This window comes from Annulohypoxylon truncatum, assembly GCF_022578515.1.
Source record: "Annulohypoxylon truncatum strain CBS 140777 unplaced genomic scaffold F4807scaffold_10, whole genome shotgun sequence".
Taxonomy (NCBI): domain Eukaryota; kingdom Fungi; phylum Ascomycota; class Sordariomycetes; order Xylariales; family Hypoxylaceae; genus Annulohypoxylon; species Annulohypoxylon truncatum.
This window is the reverse complement of record NW_025953796.1, coordinates 1-22,142: the sequence shown is the minus strand read 5'-3', so window position 1 is coordinate 22,142 and position 22,142 is coordinate 1. Positions and strand designations below refer to the sequence as shown.

Below are 22,142 nucleotides of genomic sequence, written 5' to 3'. Positions count from 1 at the left end.
ACATAATACATAGGTACCTATGAAAATATCATCCAATATAAGCACATAATGTAAGCTAGGCAAGCCATTTGATAGTTTTCCGAAATGAGTGTTCGTAGGTTGTCTTGCTCATGTCTCTCCAATCATGACCAGTCAGTCAGACAAGTTTCTCCCTCTTTCAGCTCGGTGTATTTGATGCTGGTTTTCCACACAGTTGCCCTCTTCGCCGCGTCTTTCGCCTCGGCGCTCGGTTCTTTGAGATCGGATCCGTTAAAGTACATCCCTTTCGGCCGCTTGCCAAAAGGCGGATCGGTCTCTAGGGCTGCCGCGAGGACATCACCAGCCGACTTGTGAGGTTGGCGCATGATGCCGTTGGGCTTGGCCCAATTCGCGATTTGCGCCACGACGGAAAATATGATCCGAACGAGCCAGCCGAGAGTCATAGTTGTGATATTGGTCGCCATAATGCCCGGATCGACACCAAGGACCGAGATGCCGCTCAGTTCCGGGTCCGAGTCGAGTCGGCGCTGAAGCTCGAAACTAATGGTCTGGTTAGCTAACACCGCCTAAATTGATCCCTCGTCGAAGGCCGACGGAGAACATACATCATCATGACACTACACAGCTTAGCAGCCCCGTAACGCCGAATTCCGCTGAGCCCTTTCCGATCTTTGGAAGGGTCGTCCGGGCTAGGACTCCACGCAGCTTTGGCGACCGATTCGACGGTTTCGCTGCTGGCGTCGGCGAAGATCTTTTTCCACTGTTCGTCTTCAAAGGCGCCGTTGGCTTTATTGGCCTCATCGAGAGGGCTATCTCAACAAGAAGATTAGAAGAGAAGATTAATCTCCTATCCTGCGAAGACACCGTAGCCTAGGATGCCGGTTCTACTTACTCGTGAACCCATCCTCCAACAATAACCACCCTTCCCGATTCCCGGTCCATGCTCTGCAGCAACAATAAAGTCAACAGCCAATGCCCCAAGTAATTACTCGAAAAGGTGATATCCAATCCATCTTCGATCCGGGTCCGGCCCGGCCACTCTCGATAACCCGCGTTGAGAATCAGGGCCCGGATCTGGGGGATCTCCCCGTTCGAGACCTTGGCATTGATAACCGCCGCAGTCTCGCGCACGCTCGACTGTTTTGAAAGGTCGAGCGGCAATACGTCGTGCGGGTGGGATTTCGCAGTTCGTAGAGCTGATTGGAGCGAACTCGCCGCGGCTACGTCTCGCACCGTGTAGACTCCATGATAGGCTGCTAGATCAGGCCTCGCAATAATATTCTTGACAATTGCAGTGCCGAGGCCGCCATTTGCACCCGTTACGAGGATTGTGCCTTTGGGAGCTGTCATCGTGGACCTTGGTTGAAATGCTCGCAGATTAAAGAAAAGGTAGGCGAGAAGCTTGAGAAGCCAGGAATGGAGCTGCTAGAGCATAAGCGCCCTCCATTACTAACTCCATTATCTTGTCATATTGTGCGACAAAGGAGGTACTTATGCTGTACCTCGGAGTACAAGAACCAACATGCATCGCTGTTAGCTCAGGCGTTGAAAGGAGAACCACGGTTAGCTTCTACGGTTCAGGTACATACCTCCTAATGTATTGAAGAGGCTGGAATGGAGCTTACCGGCACACACCTGTAGAACATGCATATTCTTGTATACGATAGTCTTCGAGCCTTGTTCAATGAATTCGTCTTCGGATACGTATAGTCAGTATGGGCGGATATGTAGTATATGCCCATGTATATCTTGAATATTTTCATGTTTTGACATGATTTGGCGGGGTTTTCGACTCAATCCGGCATATTGAATCCCTACCTAGGTACTTCCAAGTTCTAGGCCCTTGAAGTGGCGTCGTGAGACATACCTAGGTAGGTATATAGCTGGGCAGTTACAGAAACTGATAGGTTCAAGGGGATGTGACGTGTTGGTAAGATAAATATGCACTTTTACAAAGCCTGAAGGATGATGGCCGCCAACAGTTGCTAGGTGACAAATTATATGAGGCTAATTCTTCGACGTTGCATACCTAGTTTATTAATTGAATCCTTCGATGTTAGATGTCACATACATACATGGATACATATGTCACCACTAACATGGCATGCATGGCCTGCATGGATTACAGGGTTAAACCGTATCCACCTACAGCCTTACCGGCTCTGCGGCTTTCCGAAATGCCCCGCCCCCGCCCCCTTTCCACATATCCAGGACTATGATGAAACGGCTATTGGTCACCAACATGAATCGAGATTTCGAGAGATCTATAACCAGGTATGACTACATACTGTGAATCCTACTTGCGCACGTCATCCGATGGGATCTTAAACCCGCCGGGAACGAGACGCGTAAAGACGCCCGTAGGATCCACCCTGGCTCGCAGCTCGCGCAACTTCTGCACGCTTTCTTCTCCGTAACTCGCAATCGGGTCTTGCCACGGGGCGGCATAATTGAGGTAGATGAACGGGTCGTAGGCATTTAGGGAACGAGCAACCTCTTGGAGCGCGACCACAAGTGCGGCACTCGCGGCGTAGACGCGCTCATCATCCGCCTCGTCAGCCCACGCCTGCGATAGCAAACACACGACGAGCGTGTCGGTACGATCGGCAAGTCCCATCGCATTGTCCTTGGAGCCGCGTTGGTAGATGGCTGGCGGAAGGGGCTCTAGCGAAAGAGACCACGTCAGCCCATTAATATCCTTAATCCCCGTCAAGCTACTGTTCCAGGCGTCAAATGCGGCGCGCAGCATCGCTTCCGTGGGCCGGAAGGTCACCGTCGCAAATAGGTACCTTCTCGGGGTTAGTTATCATCATGCTGTGCAACATAAAGGATTGCTTACCGAGCCACACCCGGAGGCAGGAGCAGCGCCACATTCTGCGATAGCGCCGTCGCATTTGTCACGGACGACGAATTGTAGATAGATGGCAGACTCAGAAATTCCTGGTAGAACGACGGCGGACTCTCCGCGGGCTTCGTGTAGGCAAGCTCGTTGTTAATGACCGTCAATCCTTTAGACTGCGAATAGCCAAATCCGGTGATGAAGGAGGCGTTCTCGTCATAATTCTCCGCCACAACATTCTTGGCGAAGATTTTGATCTGGTCGTCAATGGTCGACAGCGGATTATAGGTAGAGCTGTACCAAATTGGTCCCTGACTGAACGTATTTAGATCGATGCGGGTGACGATACCAAAATTGTTCGACCCCCCGCGAAGTCCATGAAAGAGATCGGAATTCTGCTCCTCGTTGGCTTCGACGACGGAGCCGTCCGCTAAGACGACCTCAAAAGCAGATGCCGTGTTGCAAGTCCAACCATAGCGAGGCCCGAAGTAGGAGATTCCGCCCCCAATGGTAAGGCCCCCCACACCGACGCCGGCCACCCGACCCCCGGCAACACTGAGCCCAAGGGGGTCCAGCTTGCCGTAGACAGCATCCCACGTCGCGCCCACACCAACAGATATGGTAGAGTTGTCCGCGCTTAGATCTATCGAGTCCAGACCCCGCAGGTCTACCGTTACCCCACTCGGAGCATTGGACGCACCGACAAACCACATGTGGCCGCCGGACCGAATGGCAACTTCGCATGAGCCATTAGAGGCGGTGGCGGTCAGCGACCCAATCAAGGCTGAAACGTCACGAACCGTCTGTGGTGAGACAATGCATACGGGGTGCACGGCGATCGATTGCAACGAGAAATATGACGACAGAGATGCATTGTAAGATGCACTTCCTGGAAGCGACACCTTCTCTCTGCCTAAAAGAGCAGTCAACGTCTCGCACTATAAGCTAGTTAGAAACTACCTCAGGGGGTTAAAACGTAAAATTAGGAACTCTCACACATACGAGACCGATGTTAGTGTTAGGAATCATTTCTTGGCTACGATCTGATGGGTGGGCTTTGGTTGCAAGTGCCAGTCAAGAGGTTGAGCGAGGGGAGGAAGTAGGTAGCAACATTTAAATATTGTGTAATCTTTCAAACCGGTTAACATCGACCGTAAACGGTATCATTCAGCTCGCTTACAGCTTGCTTACACTTTTCAGCTCCTCGAAGTATCCAAGTAAATACGATTGATCAGTTATCCAGATAATATTCCTTCAACATAGCTCTATTGAAAATAAGGAAAGCAACTATATACGCGAGTTTACAGGGTGTACTATTTTATTAATCTCCGTATCACAATATCACAATACATAGTTGATGAGATTTTGTAGCAAGCATACATACGAGGCTCAGGCCAACGAATCTTCATCCGCACATGTCAACTCAACCACGCATAAGGCTCCCGCACACAATTAGCTTCGTATTTCTGGATGTGACCCTATCAGTGCTGTTAAACACACCGCTCCTTTCGTAGGTTACTTCGAGTGCCATTTTATTTCATTGTTGGATGGTCTCTCGTCGCGCTTTGCGATATTTCCGCGAAGCTGGACATTATCGTACCTAGTAGGGACCTAGCCGCACGATTTCCAAGAATTTTGGGGATAGTTATTCAACGGGCCGTCGCAATGTTGCCGCTCTTACATATGTAGGTACAATAACACCATAAGCCTAGGTTACATCAATCATACTTTGAACCAACACAATCGTCGTTTATTCAGTAGCAACCAATTATCGTTCAGATAAACTTGTTGTTATTTCTTGTGATCTTTCTCGAGGAGCGTAAAATTTCATCCTTCTATATCTGATACAAGAAAGCCCCATTGCTTTTCACTGCCGTTATAGGAAGGTTTATGATTAGGAATGGCGGAGGGAAGCTTCCACGGTGAAAACCTCAAGCCACAGGAACTCCTAGGTCTTCACTAGACTAGGTACGCAAAAGACTTTGCATATTTACAGCAAAACTGACGTATTACATATCCCATATCTGCGAAGGGGGTTCAACGGTGTTGCTATTAATACTTAAACCTTCAATAACGGAAAGATCCGTTCATGCAGCCATCCCAGATGTTACTCCGGCAAGGACGTATGGCTATTAATTGCCAAGGACCATGTAAGCTGAAAGATATGTCTAAGGAAGTAAAGTGGCCGAAGCTGATCCATACCCAGGTGCCCAGGCATCCAACTGCGTAACTGATGAGGATGGACAGGAATAATTTCGCGCCTAACATTATTCTCTTGTTACTGCGAAGTAGACATCTTGTTGCTGTAAAGCAAACCCCGTTAGATGCATAGGTAATCTAAAATATCTCAAGAGTTGCTGTCTTAATCATGCACACTATGGGGGGAATCTGATTATACTATGAATATAGTTATTAGGAGTGAACATAGTTGCTAACTTCAAATGTTGTCAAACTTGGCGCAAGGTCTCTCTCTGTAGTGTTGGTATATACCATTTGCAGGCTATTACATCCCTCAAACAATTCAAGCAACCAATGCCTTACCGCCCAGAACTGAACAAAATGCGAGGATCTTTGCTCCAAGTGCTCTCTTATGTCAAATTCTCGTTGCTCTCAGACCCGAAGTGCTGAGAAAATCCCACGGAACGGACGATGCCGCTCGGTGGGGAGTTACGAGTCCCTGGAATGTTATCTTCGACTGTGACCTGCGACTTTAAGATGGCAGTATCCGTTAATTCGTAATAATCGCGTCGCCGGGGCGCTTCAGCCGAGCCAATGGTTGCTATTTTGGGTCTGTCGTCCTTGGGTTCATCACGGGAACGCCTGCTACCGCTACTACCGGCAAGGTTCAAGAGCTGTGACCGCAACGATTGGAAAAGAACGGATCGGCTAATATGCAACTTCCATAGATGGGCCGACGCTGGCATGCAACTAACGATGATAGCCACGTTGACTTCGACCACTCTTAGAGCCATAATCAGGCCGTTAGCCCTACGATCAGGAAAGTGCAGCAGCATCTCGAGAGGGAACTCACGCGCAAAGGGTTACTATAGTTTGCGGCCACAACGCGTCGGTCGTGTGTAAAAGCGTGATGCGGTAGGCAAGCGACAGAGCACTTGCAGCAATACCCCTAAATACGTGTGAGCTTTTCATCAAGGAGTGGAATACTCGCGCAGAAATTTCACCCACATGAGAGCTGTTGTAAAAACACCAAAAAGCTGCAGCCGCCGTCCCATTGGCATGTTGAGTTTCAGAATGACGGGGAGAGGGAGGAAGAAGATGTAGAAATCAAGCAGGATAGTAATAGAACTCTGCACAATACCCCATATAACCATCTTCTTTGGCGCGTCGGACGTCAACATCGACACCCACGGCTGGCCCCGGGGAGGAGCCACGAAAATCGCAGAGAGAGGTATGTTCGGAATATATAAGACGAGGCTACATAACAAGCCAATCTTGACGGCGATCCTGATACGTCTCTGAACCCCGAAAATTTGCTGGTAAAGCAAAAAGATGGCGGCTTTCGACGTGAAGAAAACGGGCGCGAAGAGCATTGCTTGAACGTACACGATCCTGAAGTACGTGCCCGTGAACCAACATACCGGTATGTCCCATTGATGGCGGTTGAATTTATGCTCTATGAAGGCAAAACGTCAGAATGGACCAAGAAAGTGACAGATACTGGATCCGTACGAGCCAATACGACACCGGTGAAAACGATATTAATAACAACAGCGACCAAAGTCCACCCTGAGTGTACGTTGTTAGCAACTAAGCTGAAAACCAGCTTGCAAGGTTGGCATACAGTCGGCGGGGTGCAGCTTTTCCCGATTTGTGCGCATTCGAAGAAGAGCGAGAATCACAGAGATTGCTAGCAGGATAGTGCTGATAGAAGTTATTACCGGCGTCAGGTTTGTCGGATTTTCGAAATTGTATTCTCCGTCCGGGGACGGTCCTGCCGGAACGGCGCAAAGGTCTATCTGCGTAGAACTCATAGTAGATTTCAACCGATAGCATAAAGTGACGGTGCTCGTACAATACTGTTAGTTAAGACGCCTTGTGAGACAAGGAAAATAGTGCTGCCTCGAAGAGGCATTAAAGCCAAAATTTATATTGGCAGCAGGAAAGCTTAATATTACTTACTTGATACCTAGGTAGGTAGGACTTTTGGAGATAAGCTTGAGGAAGGGGGTAAATAAAGTGACAGGTACCATATTTTGGATAATTTCATACATTTCATAACGACCATTATTCAATTAAGCCACTTGTGGCTACAGACATGCGTCCGTCAAATCACACCCGTTACGCCGTAAGCTGTATACCTAATGTAGTAAGACTCTTCACGGTGGATTCTGCCCCTGACGTTGGGGGTTCAAACCATGGCAATATGTAAGCCTCGTTGTATTTTCCCATATTCCCTCCAAATAGGTAGGTATATTATTGCCATCTCCCCTTTCATTAGGTATATATTAGTGCGACGTTGGTGTTCGTGCATTCCAATATCTCTATATTGTGTTGTTTATACGTCTTCAGCCGTTAGTTGCCTCTCACAGCTTTCCTGATCCATTTCATTACGTCAAGATGTCTTCTCACCAATTGAGCAACTATATCGAGATAGTCGCGCAAAAAATGATTTTTGTCCTAGATGAACACACTACCATATCGTCTTTGTTGGGTTTCGTTGTGCTCGTCTGGGTCTCGTGGTGGTGTTGGAGGTTCGCCATCCATCCCAAGCTGCACCCTGACGAGCCAAAGGAACTACCTTACTTGATACCGAGTGAGTTTCTTGTTCGCGCCATATAAGGTCACGATTGCTCATTGAATCATATTATAGTCCTGGGTAAGAACTTCTGCTAAACCGACCGAGCCCGGCCTAGCGGTGGTCCTGATACATAATACATAGGCCACGGTCAAGCCTTTTTCCAAGATTCAAACGGTTTACTCGCTCGAGCAAGGCAAGTAACTGGTGGAATGATGCCTGTATGGTTCGCCTTTGGCTAACCGCGATGATCAGAAGGTATTTTTCCAACGATAATGAGCCCTTCGCCCTGACCGCTTTCGGCCACACCTTCTACGTCGTCACCAACGCGAAGCAGTCCGCCGAGGTGTACAGGAACATGGATTCGCTTTCTTTTGAGGAGTTCGTCCAAACCCTTATGAGGATTAACGGAAATGACGAAGATACCATCAGGACCGTCTATTCCCCCCTGCCAACAGAAAAAGACGGTTTTCCAAACCCCGACGGCCTATCCTTGGGCGTCCTCGCTCAGCGCATGCACAAGCACCAGCTCTATCCAGGCGAGAACATGGTCGTGCTCCAAAGAAAGGCCCAAGATTGGATCAACCGCAAGCTTAATCTTGACGTTCTCGGAAAAGAATGTACGTATTCGCCGTCGCGGAGTCCGGAGCACATCCAGCTGCCCCTTTATCAGTGGACATCTGACTACTTTGTCAGGCTCGGACAGTACATCTACTTTGGGGATGTCTTGCACCAGGTCGATCCGGACTACGCAACGGCTTACGTCGTCTTTGACGAGGTAATATGGAAGATGCTGTACCAGTATCCGTCATTCCTATGCCGTGACATGACCAAGCCTCGCGACCATATGATGGCGTCGTTGAAGGCGTACTTTCAGATTCCTCCGAACCAGAGGAGAGATCAAGCCGCCTGGATCATCAACGCCATGGAGGACGAGATGAGAAGTCTAGGAGTGGACGATGAGAATCTGGCAGTGATGATTTTTCACCTCTACTTTGCGTAAGTACCACTCATCTATTATTCACCTATCGTTCGAATACAACCGGTTTCGTCTATTTATTGACAAGGTATGCGTGGCTGGATAGGATCAACACCAACGCGCGCAAGACGTCTTTCTGGATGTTGACGCACCTTATGCGCAACCCGTCCTACCTTGCCGCCTTCCGCTCGGAGATGGCGCCGGCTTTCCGCGACGACGAGCTGGTGGACGTGAGCTACATCCAGGACGCGACCAAGTGCCCGCAGATCGACGCCATCTGGCACGAGACGCTACGCGTTGCCGGCTGGGCAGCGTCTGTGCGACTGGTCACTCGCGACGTCACTATCGGCGGTAAGCGTATGCGTAGCGGAAACCGAGTCATGGTCCCGCACCGCCTGCTACATTTTGACCAGGAAGTCTTCGGCGACGATATCGACAACTGGCGGCCCGAACGGTGGCTCGGCTCCGAGGCGGCCCGGAAGCTGCCAAACAGCCCATCATGGAGACCCTTCGGCGGTGGCAAGACAAAGTGTAGCGGCAGGTTTCTAGCCAAGTACTTTGTCACCGCCTTCGTGGCCACAGTGCTGCACCGTTTCGACATCGAGATGGTAGGAGACCCACCAATGCCGGAGGCGGATGTAGGACGACCTGTGTTGGGTATTATATCGGTTAAGGAGGGACAAGATTATATGGTTTCTATCACGAAGAGAAAAAAGAATTCGGGTTGAATACTTGGTATCGACCCGCGGTTAGAACGTAGATGGTACCCTTCATTAACAAGATTGCGCATTGTGCCTATCACCCGATGTTGGATCGGCCTGACGCGGACCTTTCCATGGACGATTTTGCGCCTATCGCATGCGTCACATGTACTTTACTGAGAAAGCTTAGTCGAGGCAATAGTTCGGAGGACGCTGGTAGGAACCTTGAACTGTTGCTCGAAGCTCCTGATCTCTATCTAAATCTCGATGTACCCGTCCCAAGCCATGACTTTCAGATGTGGGAGCGCCAAATACCGACCCCTGAGAGAGGTTGACTTGGATGTGGTTCGTAAATGGCTGGATATATGTCGTGAAAGCCATGACCATATGCAACCAGACTCGATCCAGCAACCTTATCGTATAACCGTATTCACGATATGAGAGCAATGATTAACAAAAAACGATGAACAGAGTTGGGAACAACAACCACCAAGACCGATAACCATGTAATTACGGGTTGTGTGCAGTTATCCCTCTATCCAACTTTTGTGTGGTGTAATAAATATAAGGAATCAAGCCCTGAATTCAGTATCACTTGGAACAGATGAAAGACGCGGTGCCGCGCTATCATTCGGTGCCAGATTTGAAGAACTGTCGCCCGCGCTCTGTCGCGGACTAGGCCGTTCTCTAACCCAAGACCTTACGGACTTACTAAGGTTCGTGAAGCGGCCGATGAAGAGGACGAACACGACGGGCAATGAGTGGCATATCAGCCCGACGTTGATCTCGGTGAGACTATCACGGCGCGGGTTAGTATGGATACGAAATAATTAACATTAGGTTTCATTGTGCCTTGGATGAATCCCTATTAAAAAACGGAAGAAGAGTAATAGAAGCTATACACACCTAGTGGCGTATACGGGGACGATCGTCCACGAGAAATCTGACGGATCGAAGATCTTTTTATTTTGGCGGATGATTAGGTTAACTAACCCAGCACACGTAGCTCTATAGGTAATCATGTCAATGACCGCTCATTTAGGATAGGCTGATGACATACAACAAACCTGTGAGGAAGATAAGGCTCACGCCTATCTTTCTTCTCCTGGAAAGGCCGAGCTTCGGTACTCGGTGAAGTGGAATAAACAAGATGTAAAAGTCGCTGATGACACTAAAATACGCGCCAGCAGTGACTAGGTCTACCGCAATATTGTCGCAACGGTCTGTTAAAGATGGTGCGAGCCAGTTCCCATGTTCGCTCGGCCATGGGGCGCATGCCACAATATCGATAATAACAAAGGCGACGCAGAAGGTAATCACCACGGCCATGCCAGCCCAGATCATGTACCTGACATAATTGACATGGCCGAACAACCGAAGATAGAAAACTAGAAAAGCCACCTTGATTGTGGTGTTGGTGATACGTATCAGAACCGAGTCGGCCAAAGAGCCCTGGAGATAGATCCGATTAAGTATCGCTGTTTCCTCTGAGGCTGGAGTCTTGCCTACCTTGGCGTATTCGACATAATGTGAAAGCGGCACATCCCAGAGATGAATCCCTAATATACCGCCCCCCGGCCTCCAGAGAACTGTATCGTTGTCTTAGTAAGACGCGTAGTTATGGGAATGAGGTTTACCCACGTTTAAGTATGAGAGCAGAGTAGGACAGGGTGAGAATCTAGGCCATTCATTATCAGCAAGTTGACAACACCAGGGAAGAAGCGACTAACCGTCGCAGCAATACATAGCCCTAGCGAAATAGTTAAATTGTGAACTCGTTCCAAAGGATGCGTTAGAGTACATACAGTCATCTGCACCGAACGAACGGGTGATCCTTAGCCGGGCGTATATGCGCAAAAAAACAATCACAATAATGAGAGCAGTAAATACGGCAATGGGAATTATCAACTGGTAGCACCTTGATTCGGGATTAGTAAAGTTGGACTCCTGTCCTGGAGGCGGCGGTCTAGCGGGAGTGCTGTCCATATAACTCGAATTCATGTCGGTATAAATGCGCAAGCAGGTCAAGCAAAATAATCGAAGATATCATGAGTCAAAACTTCGGGCTTGGAGAAAGAGAAGTTAAGGTATCAGTTCTGCTTGAGATGTTATGGCTGTAAACTGATATTTCAATGCCGTGCCGTCCAACCCCTTACCTTAAGGGTAATCCTACTAGCATACACATTTCGGAATAACACCAATCGGTACCAACACAGCGCTTTCTTTGACGCCATCCCTTGCTTTCGCCATTACGCTTTAATGCATAAAAGAGCCAACGACGGAAGCAATGCTTTGTATATGTTGATATGGTTGGCCGGTCCTAAGAACCGACAAGACCGGTGCATAGGTACGGACGCGAGAAGTAGGGATTAATAGAGGGCAACAGGGGAAAGTAGAGAACAGGATTCATCACCACCCATTGCAATCGCTGGTTGCGCATCGTGATTTATATCTGCGCCAACATCGGGTGCGCGCTCCTCTTGGGACCTGCAAGCCCAGCCGCCGCCCTACAGCGGGGCATCGTGCGTGACGTCCCTAGAAAGCTTGTCTGTTAAGCCAACTTCCTCTTCACTGTATCAAGTAGAATGTATAACACGGTAACGGGCTATCTGAAGCTTTGAGGAGTCGGGCATGACCCAACATATCACTAGGTACCTATAATATGCGAAGCAAAGCCAGACCCCGAGGCGCAGGTGTATATTGCTAGTCGCATTTCGTCCGCGTCCACATGACCACGGATATTGTAACAGTGATGGCCAAGAACGGTGTTTGCTCGCCGAAGTTCAGTTGTCGGTCCAGGTTGGGCCTTCGAATGTTGAGACGAACGGCTTCCCATTAACTTTGAGCTGGCTGCTGGCGCCCTTGTTCGCGCTGTTGTTCGACTTCAACGGTGGCGTTACGAGTTTGCCGCTGTGAGCGATCGTGGGCCTGACGCCCGACTTGAGGCGCCTTGGCATGAGCATGCCGCCGTCGTTACCAACGCGACTAAATACAAGGATAAAGTATACGGAACCATCGTCGGCTCCGGATCCCTCTACACTCCAACGGCATCGTGACGCCCGGCGCGCCGTTTCAGTTAGTGTTGACTCGTGCATCTCCGTGAACCTCGCTGCCGGAAACCCGGTCTCGAGGAAGGGCCGATGGTCGCCGCCTTGCAGGTACACCATGATGATCATGGTCTGGAATTGGCTTTAACTTGTTTCTCCATCGATTGGTGTCACAACCGGATGCCTTCAGCCGTCTTCGTGAGCAATAATGCTGCGGGTGGGACACCGGTGAGCTCGAACTTTCCGAGCAAGCTGTTGTCCTTGCGCACTTGGAGCTGTTTGCCGGCACGTTCTGGTTGGTTGTTACGCAGAGGTCGGATAATGGGGACTGGGAACGACACCGTCACAAATGTCGCCGCGATCAAGAACCGCTTCACTAGCAAAAGCTCCGTCGATATGCCACTATCGAAGCTCCAGCAGCAGCAGGAACGGAGGAAACTTGGGTCGGACTCGTACTTACGGTACGATGGACGGGGGATATTAGAGAGCCGAATGATGTTGATTCCAAAGCTATGTTTTATAATAAATTTCTCTTGAAAAGAGCCCCAACCCCTGACCTTGCCCTGAAGCTCATTGTTGGGGATCCTGATGCGATCAAGAAGATTAACGATTGCCATAACCAAGGCTGGCTGCAGGCGAGCGCATAAAATCGGATCGTACATACGCCGGGAAGGGATATCCGGGAAGAGAAATCGGGACCAACAACACGACTCCTGATTCGCCGGCCCTCCGTACAGCACCATTCGATTCGATTCGTCTAAAGCTACACGCCGGTATGGGTTTGGTCCGAGTGCACGCAAAGGGGCGGTAGATGCAGGGGTTCGTAAGGGATCTATCTGCGGATCTCGTTGACATCGTTTTGACGGGGTGACGGAGGACGCCGTTGTTTCCGCAACCCCGGATCAAAGTCTTTGACATAAACTCATGTAATCATACAAAATCCCACGGAAATCAGCGAGAACTCCCCGGCCCTCATGGCGACGGCGAAGTTGGCCCGGAGCTGGTAGTGCTCGTAGTACTTTTCGGTGGGGTACTGCCAGCGGGTCGTGTCCGCCGTCGCGAACGGGAGCCGATGGGGCGGCGGTGGTAGCGTCGAGAGCGTGCTAGCTCCGCTGTCGAGCGCATTAATGCGAACGCCAATGCCGATGTCGATGCTGATGCCGCCAAACGATGCATCAACCTTGATTTTCTAGTTCACATGCCACGCTGTTAACGAACTCAAACCATGCTACCATGATATTGCTTGATCCGGAAGAGAACAACTGAACATAGATATATAATGGTCGGACTCGACAAGCCAACGATGAATTCCAGCTCCTTCAACGTCATCCAACCCTGGCGTCATCTCTGTTACCGCAGAATCAACCCCGCGTATTGTCTCCCGCTCTCAAGGAAGGCTCATAGAAGCATCTGACAGGGCGCGCTCACTCTGCGGGCCGCGCAGCGTCTCGGTGCCGGAGTCGACGGACCCGCTACCGAAACCGCTGCCGGCGTACCCACTGACGCCGCTCGCACACGCGATGACGGCGGACCAAGTCCTTCGCTCTATCAGCTGAATATCAAGAACAATGGAGCAGCAGTAATACGGACTCGTCAAGTTGCGCAACTTGGGCACGATATTAATACCGAGACGTGTATGAGACTTTGATTTTTCCTTTCACGAGGCGTATCGTCCCAGGATCATTCCGTAGCGTTTAGCATCATCTTAACTAATTAGACCCGTAATTCAGTCTGTTAATAACGGGTAAAATTGACAACTTCTACGTGGCCGGGATAGCCCGAGCCCTCGGAAGTATAGAACTGCAGCGCTGAGTTGATGGACATATCCTGGTTGCGAAGGATCCGCGTCGATGACCCCCTCATATAGGGAAGGAAGAAAATGGGCAACGCCTCTAGCTAAACAGCCCATACTAGCATACTATTTCACCTTGGAGACGTTATCCCACGGAAGAAGCCGGTTGGTCTTTTCATGATGTTGAGGCGATCAAGTATGCCGCTAGCCGCGAGCCTTGTTGTTACGATCCCATCGCGCTACGTACTATGTACTAAGTAATAGAATGCATGGCTCTCACGCCGAGAGAGGCAAAAGAACCGCGGCGACAAAGCATGGCGTTCATGCAGCTAGGAGATCAGGGAACCCTGCGGGGAGTCATAACGCTGTAACCCCTATGGCAATCCCATGGCGAGCCACTACCCTGATAGACGAGAACGCCCGATGATGCTCCGAGTAGGTTATGTCTGACCGGACCCGCCGCCGAGTTCTTTTCGCCCCGGGAGGCCACGCCGTCGCTCCCCAGATACACCGCCGAGGCCGCCGCGCTCCCCCGCATGTGTTGACGTGCAGAGACGCCGCCGGTCGGCCACCATGGTCAAATTCAGGTAACTATCAAGGAAATGAGCAGGCTTCGCTACCTATTCTTTGGATGCATCCGTCCGATATCCAAATTAGTCTCCACGGCCGCTTTCTCAAGCATTTGTGTAGTCGGGCTCGCCGTAGACTATAACGCAGCGGTTGAGGGTGCGGCGCTATACCCCAAGCTGCCGGAGCGGCGCATCATAAGTCTGGCACGATCGATGATAATGCGTAATTCGACTTTTGTGGGTAGTGTTTGCTAGAAAACCGACACCGACATCAAGCAAGTCAGAGAAAGTACACCGTTCAAGATTGAACCTCAATCCGGCAGCTTAGGGAGATGCGGAAGACATTGGTGCTGTCAGAGGTCTCTTCACGCAAGTTTGTCATAACGCCCCTGTGTCATGGCCTCGTCAAACGATGCTTTGACGTTTCGAGGGACTTTGTCGTGCCATGGAAAGCAATTCGCCCGGCTGAGATCCTAAGGGGCAAGAGTAGAAGAGTAAGGAAAGCTCTAAATAAGCTCATCATAGATAACTGTTTACAGCCGCACGTTCATGGTTATATACTAGCAGATGGCAACAGACAGATGGCAGAACCGGAAGCCGAAGCCAGCGACGAGCAGGCGCCGTTAATTTAAGCCGCTGCATTGAATTATATTGCTTTACCGGAGCAGCCAGTCCAAAGTCAACTAGCTTGACCTTGCCTGTATCTAAGAGTACGTTCATTGAACTGCGCACCTGCAATTGACCTATAATGGAAATTGTAGTTGTATGCCAAAGGGATATGCACCCAGACTTATCTGAAGGGTGCGGTTTTTGTGCTGGCGGAATTGTATGTGGATCTCGACTTTGTGCTGGCGGCAGCAGAAACCTTGAATTTCCATATAAATTCGCCAGCACATAAATCTTAGGAGGGGGATTTTATGTGCTGCCAGATTTGTGTGGGAAATCGAAGCATGTGCTGGCGGCGGTAGAAACCTTAAATCCCCATACAAAACAACCAGCACATAAATCTCTGTAAGGTGCGATTCATATGCTACCAGATTTGTATAGGGGTTTAAAGTATGTGCTAGCGCCAGCAGAAAACTCAAATCCCCATACAATTCTGCCAGCAGAATAATTCACTAGTAAACCTCCCCCCTTTTCTACGCGGTACGAGTGAACGGTGGCTACCAGGCACTGATTGCGCGTGTGATTTGCTCGAACCTCGATACCGGCGACTGGGAGGTACCTGCATTACCTGCTCAACGAAGATGGCTTTGCCCACGGGGTTTGCCTTACTGGGGCGGAGGAAATTCCGGCTATGACTGAAGGGCTTGTCACGGACTGACCATATCACTTGCAATAGATTGCAAGTTTTCCGACTTGTAATGTCTCGTCTTTTGGTGGTCTGGCTTAATCGGCAGGTAAGAATCACCAAGCATGGCTGCATGGGGCTCAGTCCTTACGTCCTGGCAGGACTCAGGGGGAGGACCACGCACTACGGCGATATCTTGAGGGCAACAAGTTTCGATCAGCCTTAAGATTACTACGCGTTCAGGTTTTGGCTGCGGGAATGTTGAGTTCTTGAGACACTGTTTGAATTCATGCACACATGCTCGTGACGTCCCATAGACTTAGGGGGTTGGGAATAAAGTCCGCCGGCTTTTTCCCACAGACTTTAAACAAATAAACATACCTACAACTCTCTTTCTAATTGTTCATTGTCAACTAACTTCATTTCACCATCGTCCTCTTTAGCGAGAGGGCGATTTCTAACTGTAAATTTATGATCGTCACGGCAATGGATGAAAGTAGAAGCTAGCAACTTCAGACCGTTACATCACAAGCGATTCATTAGGAGCCATGGATTTACAAAAACTTGATAACTGTCACGACAGGGACAAAGACCTGCGGGTGGAAGCTATCACCTGCCAATTGAGCCAGACAACCACCAAAAGACGAGGATCGCAAGTCGAACAGCCTTGCGATATTACAGGTGATAAAGCTGATCCGTCACAATAACTTTGAGATAGGAGGTGTTAACTTTACGAAGCCGTCCGACTTTTGCCGCTGCGGCTCCGTAATACTATAATGGCGTATCGATTCTGGCCGTTATGGTGAAGTGCCATACGTGCCCAGCCGGCCTTAATAGCATTGGAGACGGGGATTCATATAAGCTGGACTTTCTCGTCGAATGGGATTAACTTGCACGCGTCTGCGCATATCTCATAAAATAGCAGAGACCCGTCAACATATTCGCACGATTACAGCTCACGGGGGGTAGGGCCGCGAAATAAGAGGGAAAATCTCAAACGCGGATACATAGCTGATACAATCGCATAACACATGATAATATAAGATACAGAAATGTTCCTAACTGCAGGCTATCAACGCTGGTTAAAATAAAAGGCGTTGCGGCCTCCTCGTCCTATGCTTCTGCCATTTGAGAGGTGTCGGAAAGCCCGCTCGTCGAGGAGATCTTCAAGATCTACTTCTCTCGACTAGGGATTAGCGGAAACTGCTTCTCAAGATTTATCATGGCTGACAAGGAGCGTGTTCTCCAACGCGATTTGGCCGATGGCGTACTCCATCGCCATTCGTAAACACCTGGCCCGTTCCAGTTACTTTTGGAGCTCGGTTGGATTATCTCGGAGAAAAGTAATAATAGATCTGTTCGATATCCTTGAATCTGATTATCATCGTGAAGAGACATGACCTTCGTCATCAGCTAAGAATCAAGTCTAACAAGTGCACCATATACAAAACTACGCGATACGGACCATTACCATAACCCCCGGCGACGACGTCAACGACTTGTCCATTGAGCTCTTTTGCTAGAAGACCGTAGAGGACTCTTCAAATGCATTGCATGAGCTTTTTGGAATGGCAGTCGTAAATATTAGATTGAGTGCCTGGATACTCAAATACGTACGTACTCTAGTCACTAATTGTATTGCGAAATCTTGCGATAACGTGCTTATTATGGTCAGGGGCACTTCGTGGAAGCAAGGAAACATTTCTAGTAGATTGTTCTTCACTCATGCCGGCGTTAAGGGATAATATCGCTAGTGGAATTTATGTGCTGGCTGATTTGTATGGAAAAACGAAGGATGTGCTGGCGGCAGCACAAAACTTAAATCCCCATACAAAACAGCCAGCATATAAACTTTTATTAAGTGCGATCCATGTGCTGGCTGATTTGTATGGGAATTTAAAGCATGTGCTGCCGCCAGCACAAAACTCAAATCCCCATACAAATCCGACAGCACATAAATCTTAGGAGTGGAAATTTATCTGCTGCCTGTTTTGTATGGCGATTTAAGTTTTCTGCTGTCGCCCGCACATCGTTCATTTGTCCATACAAATTGGACAGCACATAATTAAGAATCCATGTGCTGGCAGTTTCATATGGCGATTTGAGTTTTCTGCTGGCGGCAGCACATAGTTTCAATTTCCATATAAAACCGCCAGCAGATAAATCGCACTTCATAAATCCGCTGGCTGAAGTTCGTATGTCACCGGCAAACAGGGGAAGGTTCCAAATGAATAGCGATTAGGCGTTTTCCCACCTTCTCAGCAGTATTGATCTAGCAGCCCAAGGTGGCAACCAGGATGTCGACGCTACTTACAACTCCATGTAGCGCAACGAAGTCTGGTGTTCCATTTACTCGATGTCTGATGCGAAAGCGCGAGGGGGGGATGTAGAGGCGATCATGTCGGAATGACTTGTTAATGAAACATCTTCCGGAAATTGAATTAAGATTAGGAACAAGCTTGCTGGCGGCAGCGCACACATAGGTAGTCATGCGGCATACTTTAAGTGTATGTTGAAGATTCTTCAGCCACGAAACTGGAAGATAGGACAGGGCAGGAGTAATCTCTTCTCACAGGGCCAAAATAGCTGACTAAGATTTAGGCTGTGGACAAGATACTACTTCTGCATCGGCGTCTGTACCGCTGCACTGCTTTACTTCTCGTGAACCATGTTGAACCAAATGCGTCGGCTCCAAGGCGTGTAGCCATAGTCTGCGAGATAACAATCTGCCACCAATTTCATGCTGCTCTTGACTAGATCATAATGCGAGTGGGATATCTTGGCGCAAGACTACATTCTCCGCAAAACGGGCAGTGTACATGGTGATGATCGCTTGGTGGAACAGTCTCGTAAAAGTGAAGGTTCTTAGAAAGATTGTACAGTGAATGGAGCCAACCAAGCTTGATATCTGAGGGTGCCACTGTACTCGGGCTGTTCTCGGTGTAGTTACAAAATCTGATGGAGTTGTAGTCTTGTGCCAACCACCGGGATAAGTGAAGACTTCGGGTGTCAAGTTCTTTTCGGGACAATCAACTAAAGCGTCGCTCGGCTTCGGTCAGGGACGTTTATATAGATACTGCTAATTGGCAACACGGAGAATCTTATTGATAGCGGTAGGTAAGTGGGTGCGCACATGGGCAATCTTACGTACTGTTACTCATAGCAGACAAAACTTGGCTGTCATGACAAGGTGGTATAGCTTGGAACGTGTGTTCATATTCAACTAGTGATTTTCTTGGCTCCAACGTCTTTGATTCTTCTCTTTTTAGAAGGGATCAAACGGAATTATCTCGTTCCAAGGCGTTATAGTTACATTCTGGAGCCAAGTGCTTCATAATGGTGTGTTGGTTCTTGTTGCATATATCAATACAGTCTATGGATTAGTTTCTAGCCAATGAGGTTTACTGTAACTTGCAACGCATATTATAGTAAGCATGCTTCGTAGTTACGTTTCCGACCGTAAATCACGCCAATAAGTTTTTGGTACTTGTTTACGAGTGACAACCGTGGCTTTCTCATCATTACTGCTGTTGAATGGATCGTCTTTTTCTACGGGAAGTCTTTGCGAAACGGAGGGCGACATTGTCAGGTACCAGAAGCTGAGCGGTTTATGAGAAAAGCGTCTACAAGGCAAATGGGATATTCTATCTAATAAGCTGATCTTTGCATCTTCATACCGGAACGTTCTAAGGACGGGTGAGGTTTTAAGGGGTTCTTTTCGACAAGCGAACAACATGTAGGGTATGCTTATCATCTCATTTTACCGAGCAAATAAAACGCCGTCTTACTAATTTCATATGCCAGGGCATTTATTTTCTTGCTCATTAACCAAATACCGCTTGGACAAGAGTAAGTCAAGCATGTCTTTCACGTCGTAGTTTGCTGGATGGCATAGTGTGAACCGCGACAAGAAGAGCTCGCCGGAAACCGCTTAATGGAAGGAACAGGCAAGAGGACGGAAATGCGGCAACTGGGACGTAAAGGACCGGAGGAACGGGAGCAAGGGATAATACAGCGGTTAGATAGGACAGACAGACAGACAGACATACAAACAAACTACTTTAAGCTCGATAAGAAAGGCTGGTTAGATGAGGAAGAGATGCACCAGATGACTGTGACCGATTTCGTTAGGTGCTTCAGGAGCTAGAGAACGGGCCATACGTATCGTCGAAGGGGGTGCTGGAGGACGCTGAGGAAGTGGTCAAGTAGTTCAAGTAAAGCTGTCGTTTCTCGGAGGGTACAGGGAAATTTTGTAATATTGGATACAAGTCTATCTGAATTATCATTATCTGAAGATCAGTCTGCATTGCGCTTGTCGATCAAGCCGGGCGAGGCATTAGCCAAGGTTGTTAAGACTGTTAAATGAGGAGAAGCATGGTCGCTGAAAAGTTCGAACATTGACATGCGGGAGGTTAAGGCAGATAAACATAGACAGTCAGTAGATCTTTACCAATGATCTGCTGCAGGGAGCAGCGAATATAGCGCAGTCGATGGGACGAAGGTTCGGAATGATTTTGCCGAACCGCTTCAAGGTCAGGGGATGTCATTTTACAACGTTCACTTCGAGTTTTTCAGATCGGATCAAAGGGTTAAGAAGTGTAGGCAGGTAGAGCAGCCGGTAGATGATCAGGACACGCATAGGGATAAAAGAGTTTAAGCTTGGTAAGAATGGTTTGCCAGATGATTGCGACTAATTTCGTTTAGGGTTTCAGGTGCTAAAGAGCGCGATGTATATATCGTTGAAACGGTGTTGGAGGATGCCGAGGAAGTGGCTAAGTAGTTTAAGGTAAGGGAAAGCTGTTGTTTCTTGGAAGGGGTTGGGGAAACTTATAATGCTCGATATTAAGTCTATTTGAATTGTCATGTTTTGAAAATTAGTTTGCATTGCGCTCGTTGATTAAACCGGACGAGGCATTAACTAAGGTTATTAAGACTTTGCAAGATAAGGAGAAGCATGTTCTTGAAAAGCTTGAACATTGGAACGGGCGAGATTAAGGTAGGCGAATATATAATGGCAGTAAATCTTTACATCTTTATCTGCAGGGACCAGCGGATATAAAGAAGTCGATGAGATGACGGTCCGGAATGGTTTCGCGGAACAGCTTGGAGGTCAGGGATGTCATTGTATAGCGTTTACTTCGAGTTCTTTAGATCGGATCAAAGGAGCGGAAAGTGCAGGATGGTGGAATAGCGGACAGATAGTTAAGGCCGGCATACAAATAAAAGACTTGAAGATCGATCAAGGGACAAGGAGACGGACAAGGAGACGAGGAGAAGAGTTTACATAACTGTGGGATTAAGGGTCGACCAGCAGAGTTGGTATGTAAATAATGTTAACAGGAGGCGTGGATTAGGGGTAGTCAGTTGAAAAGGGGTTCGATCGGGGTCATTGTATTTTGATATTGCTGCTCAACTACATACTAGTCACAAAGATTGAATTTGCGTACTTGCAATTGTTGCGATTTAGTTATAGTTAAACTTGTAGCTGAGATATGATTTACTACAGTGTCAACAGATCAAGATGAGGGTTCAACAGGCACGAATTCGGAGACAGTGATGTGTAGTAGGCGATAGGCATGAGAAGCTTCGGGGTACGAGGTATTGGATGCAGCATCAGTGGCAAGGAATCGAACGGACGCAAAGGGATATTCGAGTATGGAAATCGAAGTAGCAAGGGACATGTCAAGAACATGTGTTGACTTATAGGAACGGACGGTGGATTGTTTAGTTAACATGCAATTAAATGAAGCACGAGTGGCAAGGGATCGAAAAGACATAAAGTGATATGAGAGTCTGGAGATCGAAGTAGTAATGGACAAGTCAAGGATACTTGCCGACTTAGGATCATGGGGACGAGCGGTGGGTCATCTAATTGACATGCAATTAGAGGCGTACACAGTCTGATCGTCGGTTCAATGAACTTGCGCAGCTACAAGTGAAGCTATATTGTATACAATATTTTGAAATTTTTAAAAAAATAATAATAATAAAATACTTAACCAGGTATCGTTTGTTGTGCCGGGTAACTCGCATCACGGAAACTCCGACGAATCAGCTGGGTAACACGCGTGGATAGGATCAGTGGATAGCATCTGGGTTAGGGTTAGGGTTAGGGTTAGGGTTAGGGTTAGGGTTAGGGTTAGGGTTAGGGTTAGGGTTAGGGTTAGGGTTAGGGTTAGGGTTAGGGTT

General features: G+C 48.5%; 7 protein-coding genes across 7 annotated transcripts; 1 reads left to right on the top strand and 6 right to left on the bottom strand.

Moving 5' to 3' along the window:
• Positions 1-122: 122 nt before the first annotated feature.
• F4807DRAFT_450894 (putative short-chain dehydrogenase) lies at positions 123-1,329 on the bottom strand (the record flags this gene model as incomplete). The annotated part of the gene is made up of 3 exons (XM_048000177.1): positions 123-519; positions 585-788; positions 872-1,329. 3 exons carry the CDS (start codon positions 1,327-1,329, stop codon positions 123-125), a joined length of 1,059 nt encoding a protein of 352 aa, XP_047855646.1.
• A 639-nt stretch (positions 1,330-1,968) lies between these two features.
• F4807DRAFT_419126 (putative oxidoreductase) lies at positions 1,969-4,218 on the bottom strand. Its single transcript, XM_047997385.1, has 3 exons — positions 3,821-4,218; positions 2,819-3,756; positions 1,969-2,768 (listed from the first exon to the last, which is right to left on the bottom strand). Exons 1-3 carry the CDS (start codon positions 3,845-3,847, stop codon positions 2,276-2,278), a joined length of 1,458 nt encoding a protein of 485 aa, XP_047855645.1. The 5' UTR covers positions 3,848-4,218; the 3' UTR covers positions 1,969-2,275.
• Positions 4,219-5,028: 810 nt separating this feature from the next.
• F4807DRAFT_25650 (uncharacterized protein) lies at positions 5,029-6,970 on the bottom strand. The gene is made up of 5 exons (XM_047994439.1): positions 6,621-6,970; positions 6,509-6,565; positions 6,005-6,452; positions 5,850-5,945; positions 5,029-5,779 (listed from the first exon to the last, which is right to left on the bottom strand). The coding sequence occupies exons 1-5, from the start codon at positions 6,808-6,810 to the stop codon at positions 5,407-5,409; spliced, it is 1,164 nt and encodes a 387-aa protein (XP_047855644.1). The 5' UTR covers positions 6,811-6,970; the 3' UTR covers positions 5,029-5,406.
• A 234-nt stretch (positions 6,971-7,204) lies between these two features.
• On the top strand, positions 7,205-9,653 carry F4807DRAFT_419121 (putative cytochrome p450). Its single transcript, XM_047997384.1, has 5 exons — positions 7,205-7,592; positions 7,650-7,655; positions 7,719-7,770; positions 7,830-8,573; positions 8,660-9,653. Exons 1-5 carry the CDS (start codon positions 7,397-7,399, stop codon positions 9,279-9,281), a joined length of 1,620 nt encoding a protein of 539 aa, XP_047855643.1. The 5' UTR covers positions 7,205-7,396; the 3' UTR covers positions 9,282-9,653.
• A 58-nt stretch (positions 9,654-9,711) lies between these two features.
• F4807DRAFT_466462 (uncharacterized protein) lies at positions 9,712-11,255 on the bottom strand (the record flags this gene model as incomplete). The annotated part of the gene is made up of 6 exons (XM_048002388.1): positions 9,712-10,049; positions 10,161-10,262; positions 10,315-10,843; positions 10,896-10,932; positions 10,985-11,004; positions 11,060-11,255. 6 exons carry the CDS (start codon positions 11,253-11,255, stop codon positions 9,827-9,829), a joined length of 1,107 nt encoding a protein of 368 aa, XP_047855642.1. The 3' UTR covers positions 9,712-9,826.
• Positions 11,256-12,037: 782 nt separating this feature from the next.
• Positions 12,038-12,421, bottom strand: F4807DRAFT_458694 (uncharacterized protein; the record flags this gene model as incomplete). Its single annotated transcript, XM_048001249.1, has 1 exon — positions 12,038-12,421. One exon carries the CDS (start codon positions 12,419-12,421, stop codon positions 12,038-12,040), a length of 384 nt encoding a protein of 127 aa, XP_047855641.1.
• Positions 12,422-13,223: 802 nt separating this feature from the next.
• F4807DRAFT_458692 (uncharacterized protein) lies at positions 13,224-14,668 on the bottom strand (the record flags this gene model as incomplete). Its single annotated transcript, XM_048001248.1, has 4 exons — positions 13,224-13,490; positions 13,636-13,648; positions 13,717-13,839; positions 14,550-14,668. The coding sequence occupies 4 exons, from the start codon at positions 14,666-14,668 to the stop codon at positions 13,224-13,226; spliced, it is 522 nt and encodes a 173-aa protein (XP_047855640.1).
• Positions 14,669-22,142: the final 7,474 nt, after the last annotated feature.

What these genes read in the sequence shown, in the direction of transcription:
- F4807DRAFT_419126 (XM_047997385.1), bottom strand. Translation starts at nt 3,847, where the DNA reads ATGATTCCTAACACTAACATCGGTCTC. An exon ending in CTAACACTAACATCGGTCTC is followed by an intron (nt 3,757 to 3,820) that starts GTATGTGTGAGA and finishes ACTAGCTTATAG; the next exon opens with TGCGAGACGTTGACTGCTCT. An exon ending in CTGCCTCCGGGTGTGGCTCG is followed by an intron (nt 2,769 to 2,818) that starts GTAAGCAATCCT and finishes AACCCCGAGAAG; the next exon opens with GTACCTATTTGCGACGGTGA.
- F4807DRAFT_419121 (XM_047997384.1), top strand. Translation starts at nt 7,397, where the DNA reads ATGTCTTCTCACCAATTGAGCAACTATATCGAGATAGTCGCGCAAAAA. An exon ending in GGTTTACTCGCTCGAGCAAG is followed by an intron (nt 7,771 to 7,829) that starts GCAAGTAACTGG and finishes CGCGATGATCAG; the next exon opens with AAGGTATTTTTCCAACGATA. An exon ending in ATTTTTCACCTCTACTTTGC is followed by an intron (nt 8,574 to 8,659) that starts GTAAGTACCACT and finishes GTGGCTGGATAG; the next exon opens with GATCAACACCAACGCGCGCA.
- F4807DRAFT_25650 (XM_047994439.1), bottom strand. Translation starts at nt 6,810, where the DNA reads ATGAGTTCTACGCAGATAGACCTTTGCGCCGTTCCGGCAGGACCGTCC. An exon ending in CACCGGTGTCGTATTGGCTC is followed by an intron (nt 6,453 to 6,508) that starts GTACGGATCCAG and finishes TTGCCTTCATAG; the next exon opens with AGCATAAATTCAACCGCCAT. An exon ending in ACTATAGTAACCCTTTGCGC is followed by an intron (nt 5,780 to 5,849) that starts GTGAGTTCCCTC and finishes TATGGCTCTAAG; the next exon opens with AGTGGTCGAAGTCAACGTGG.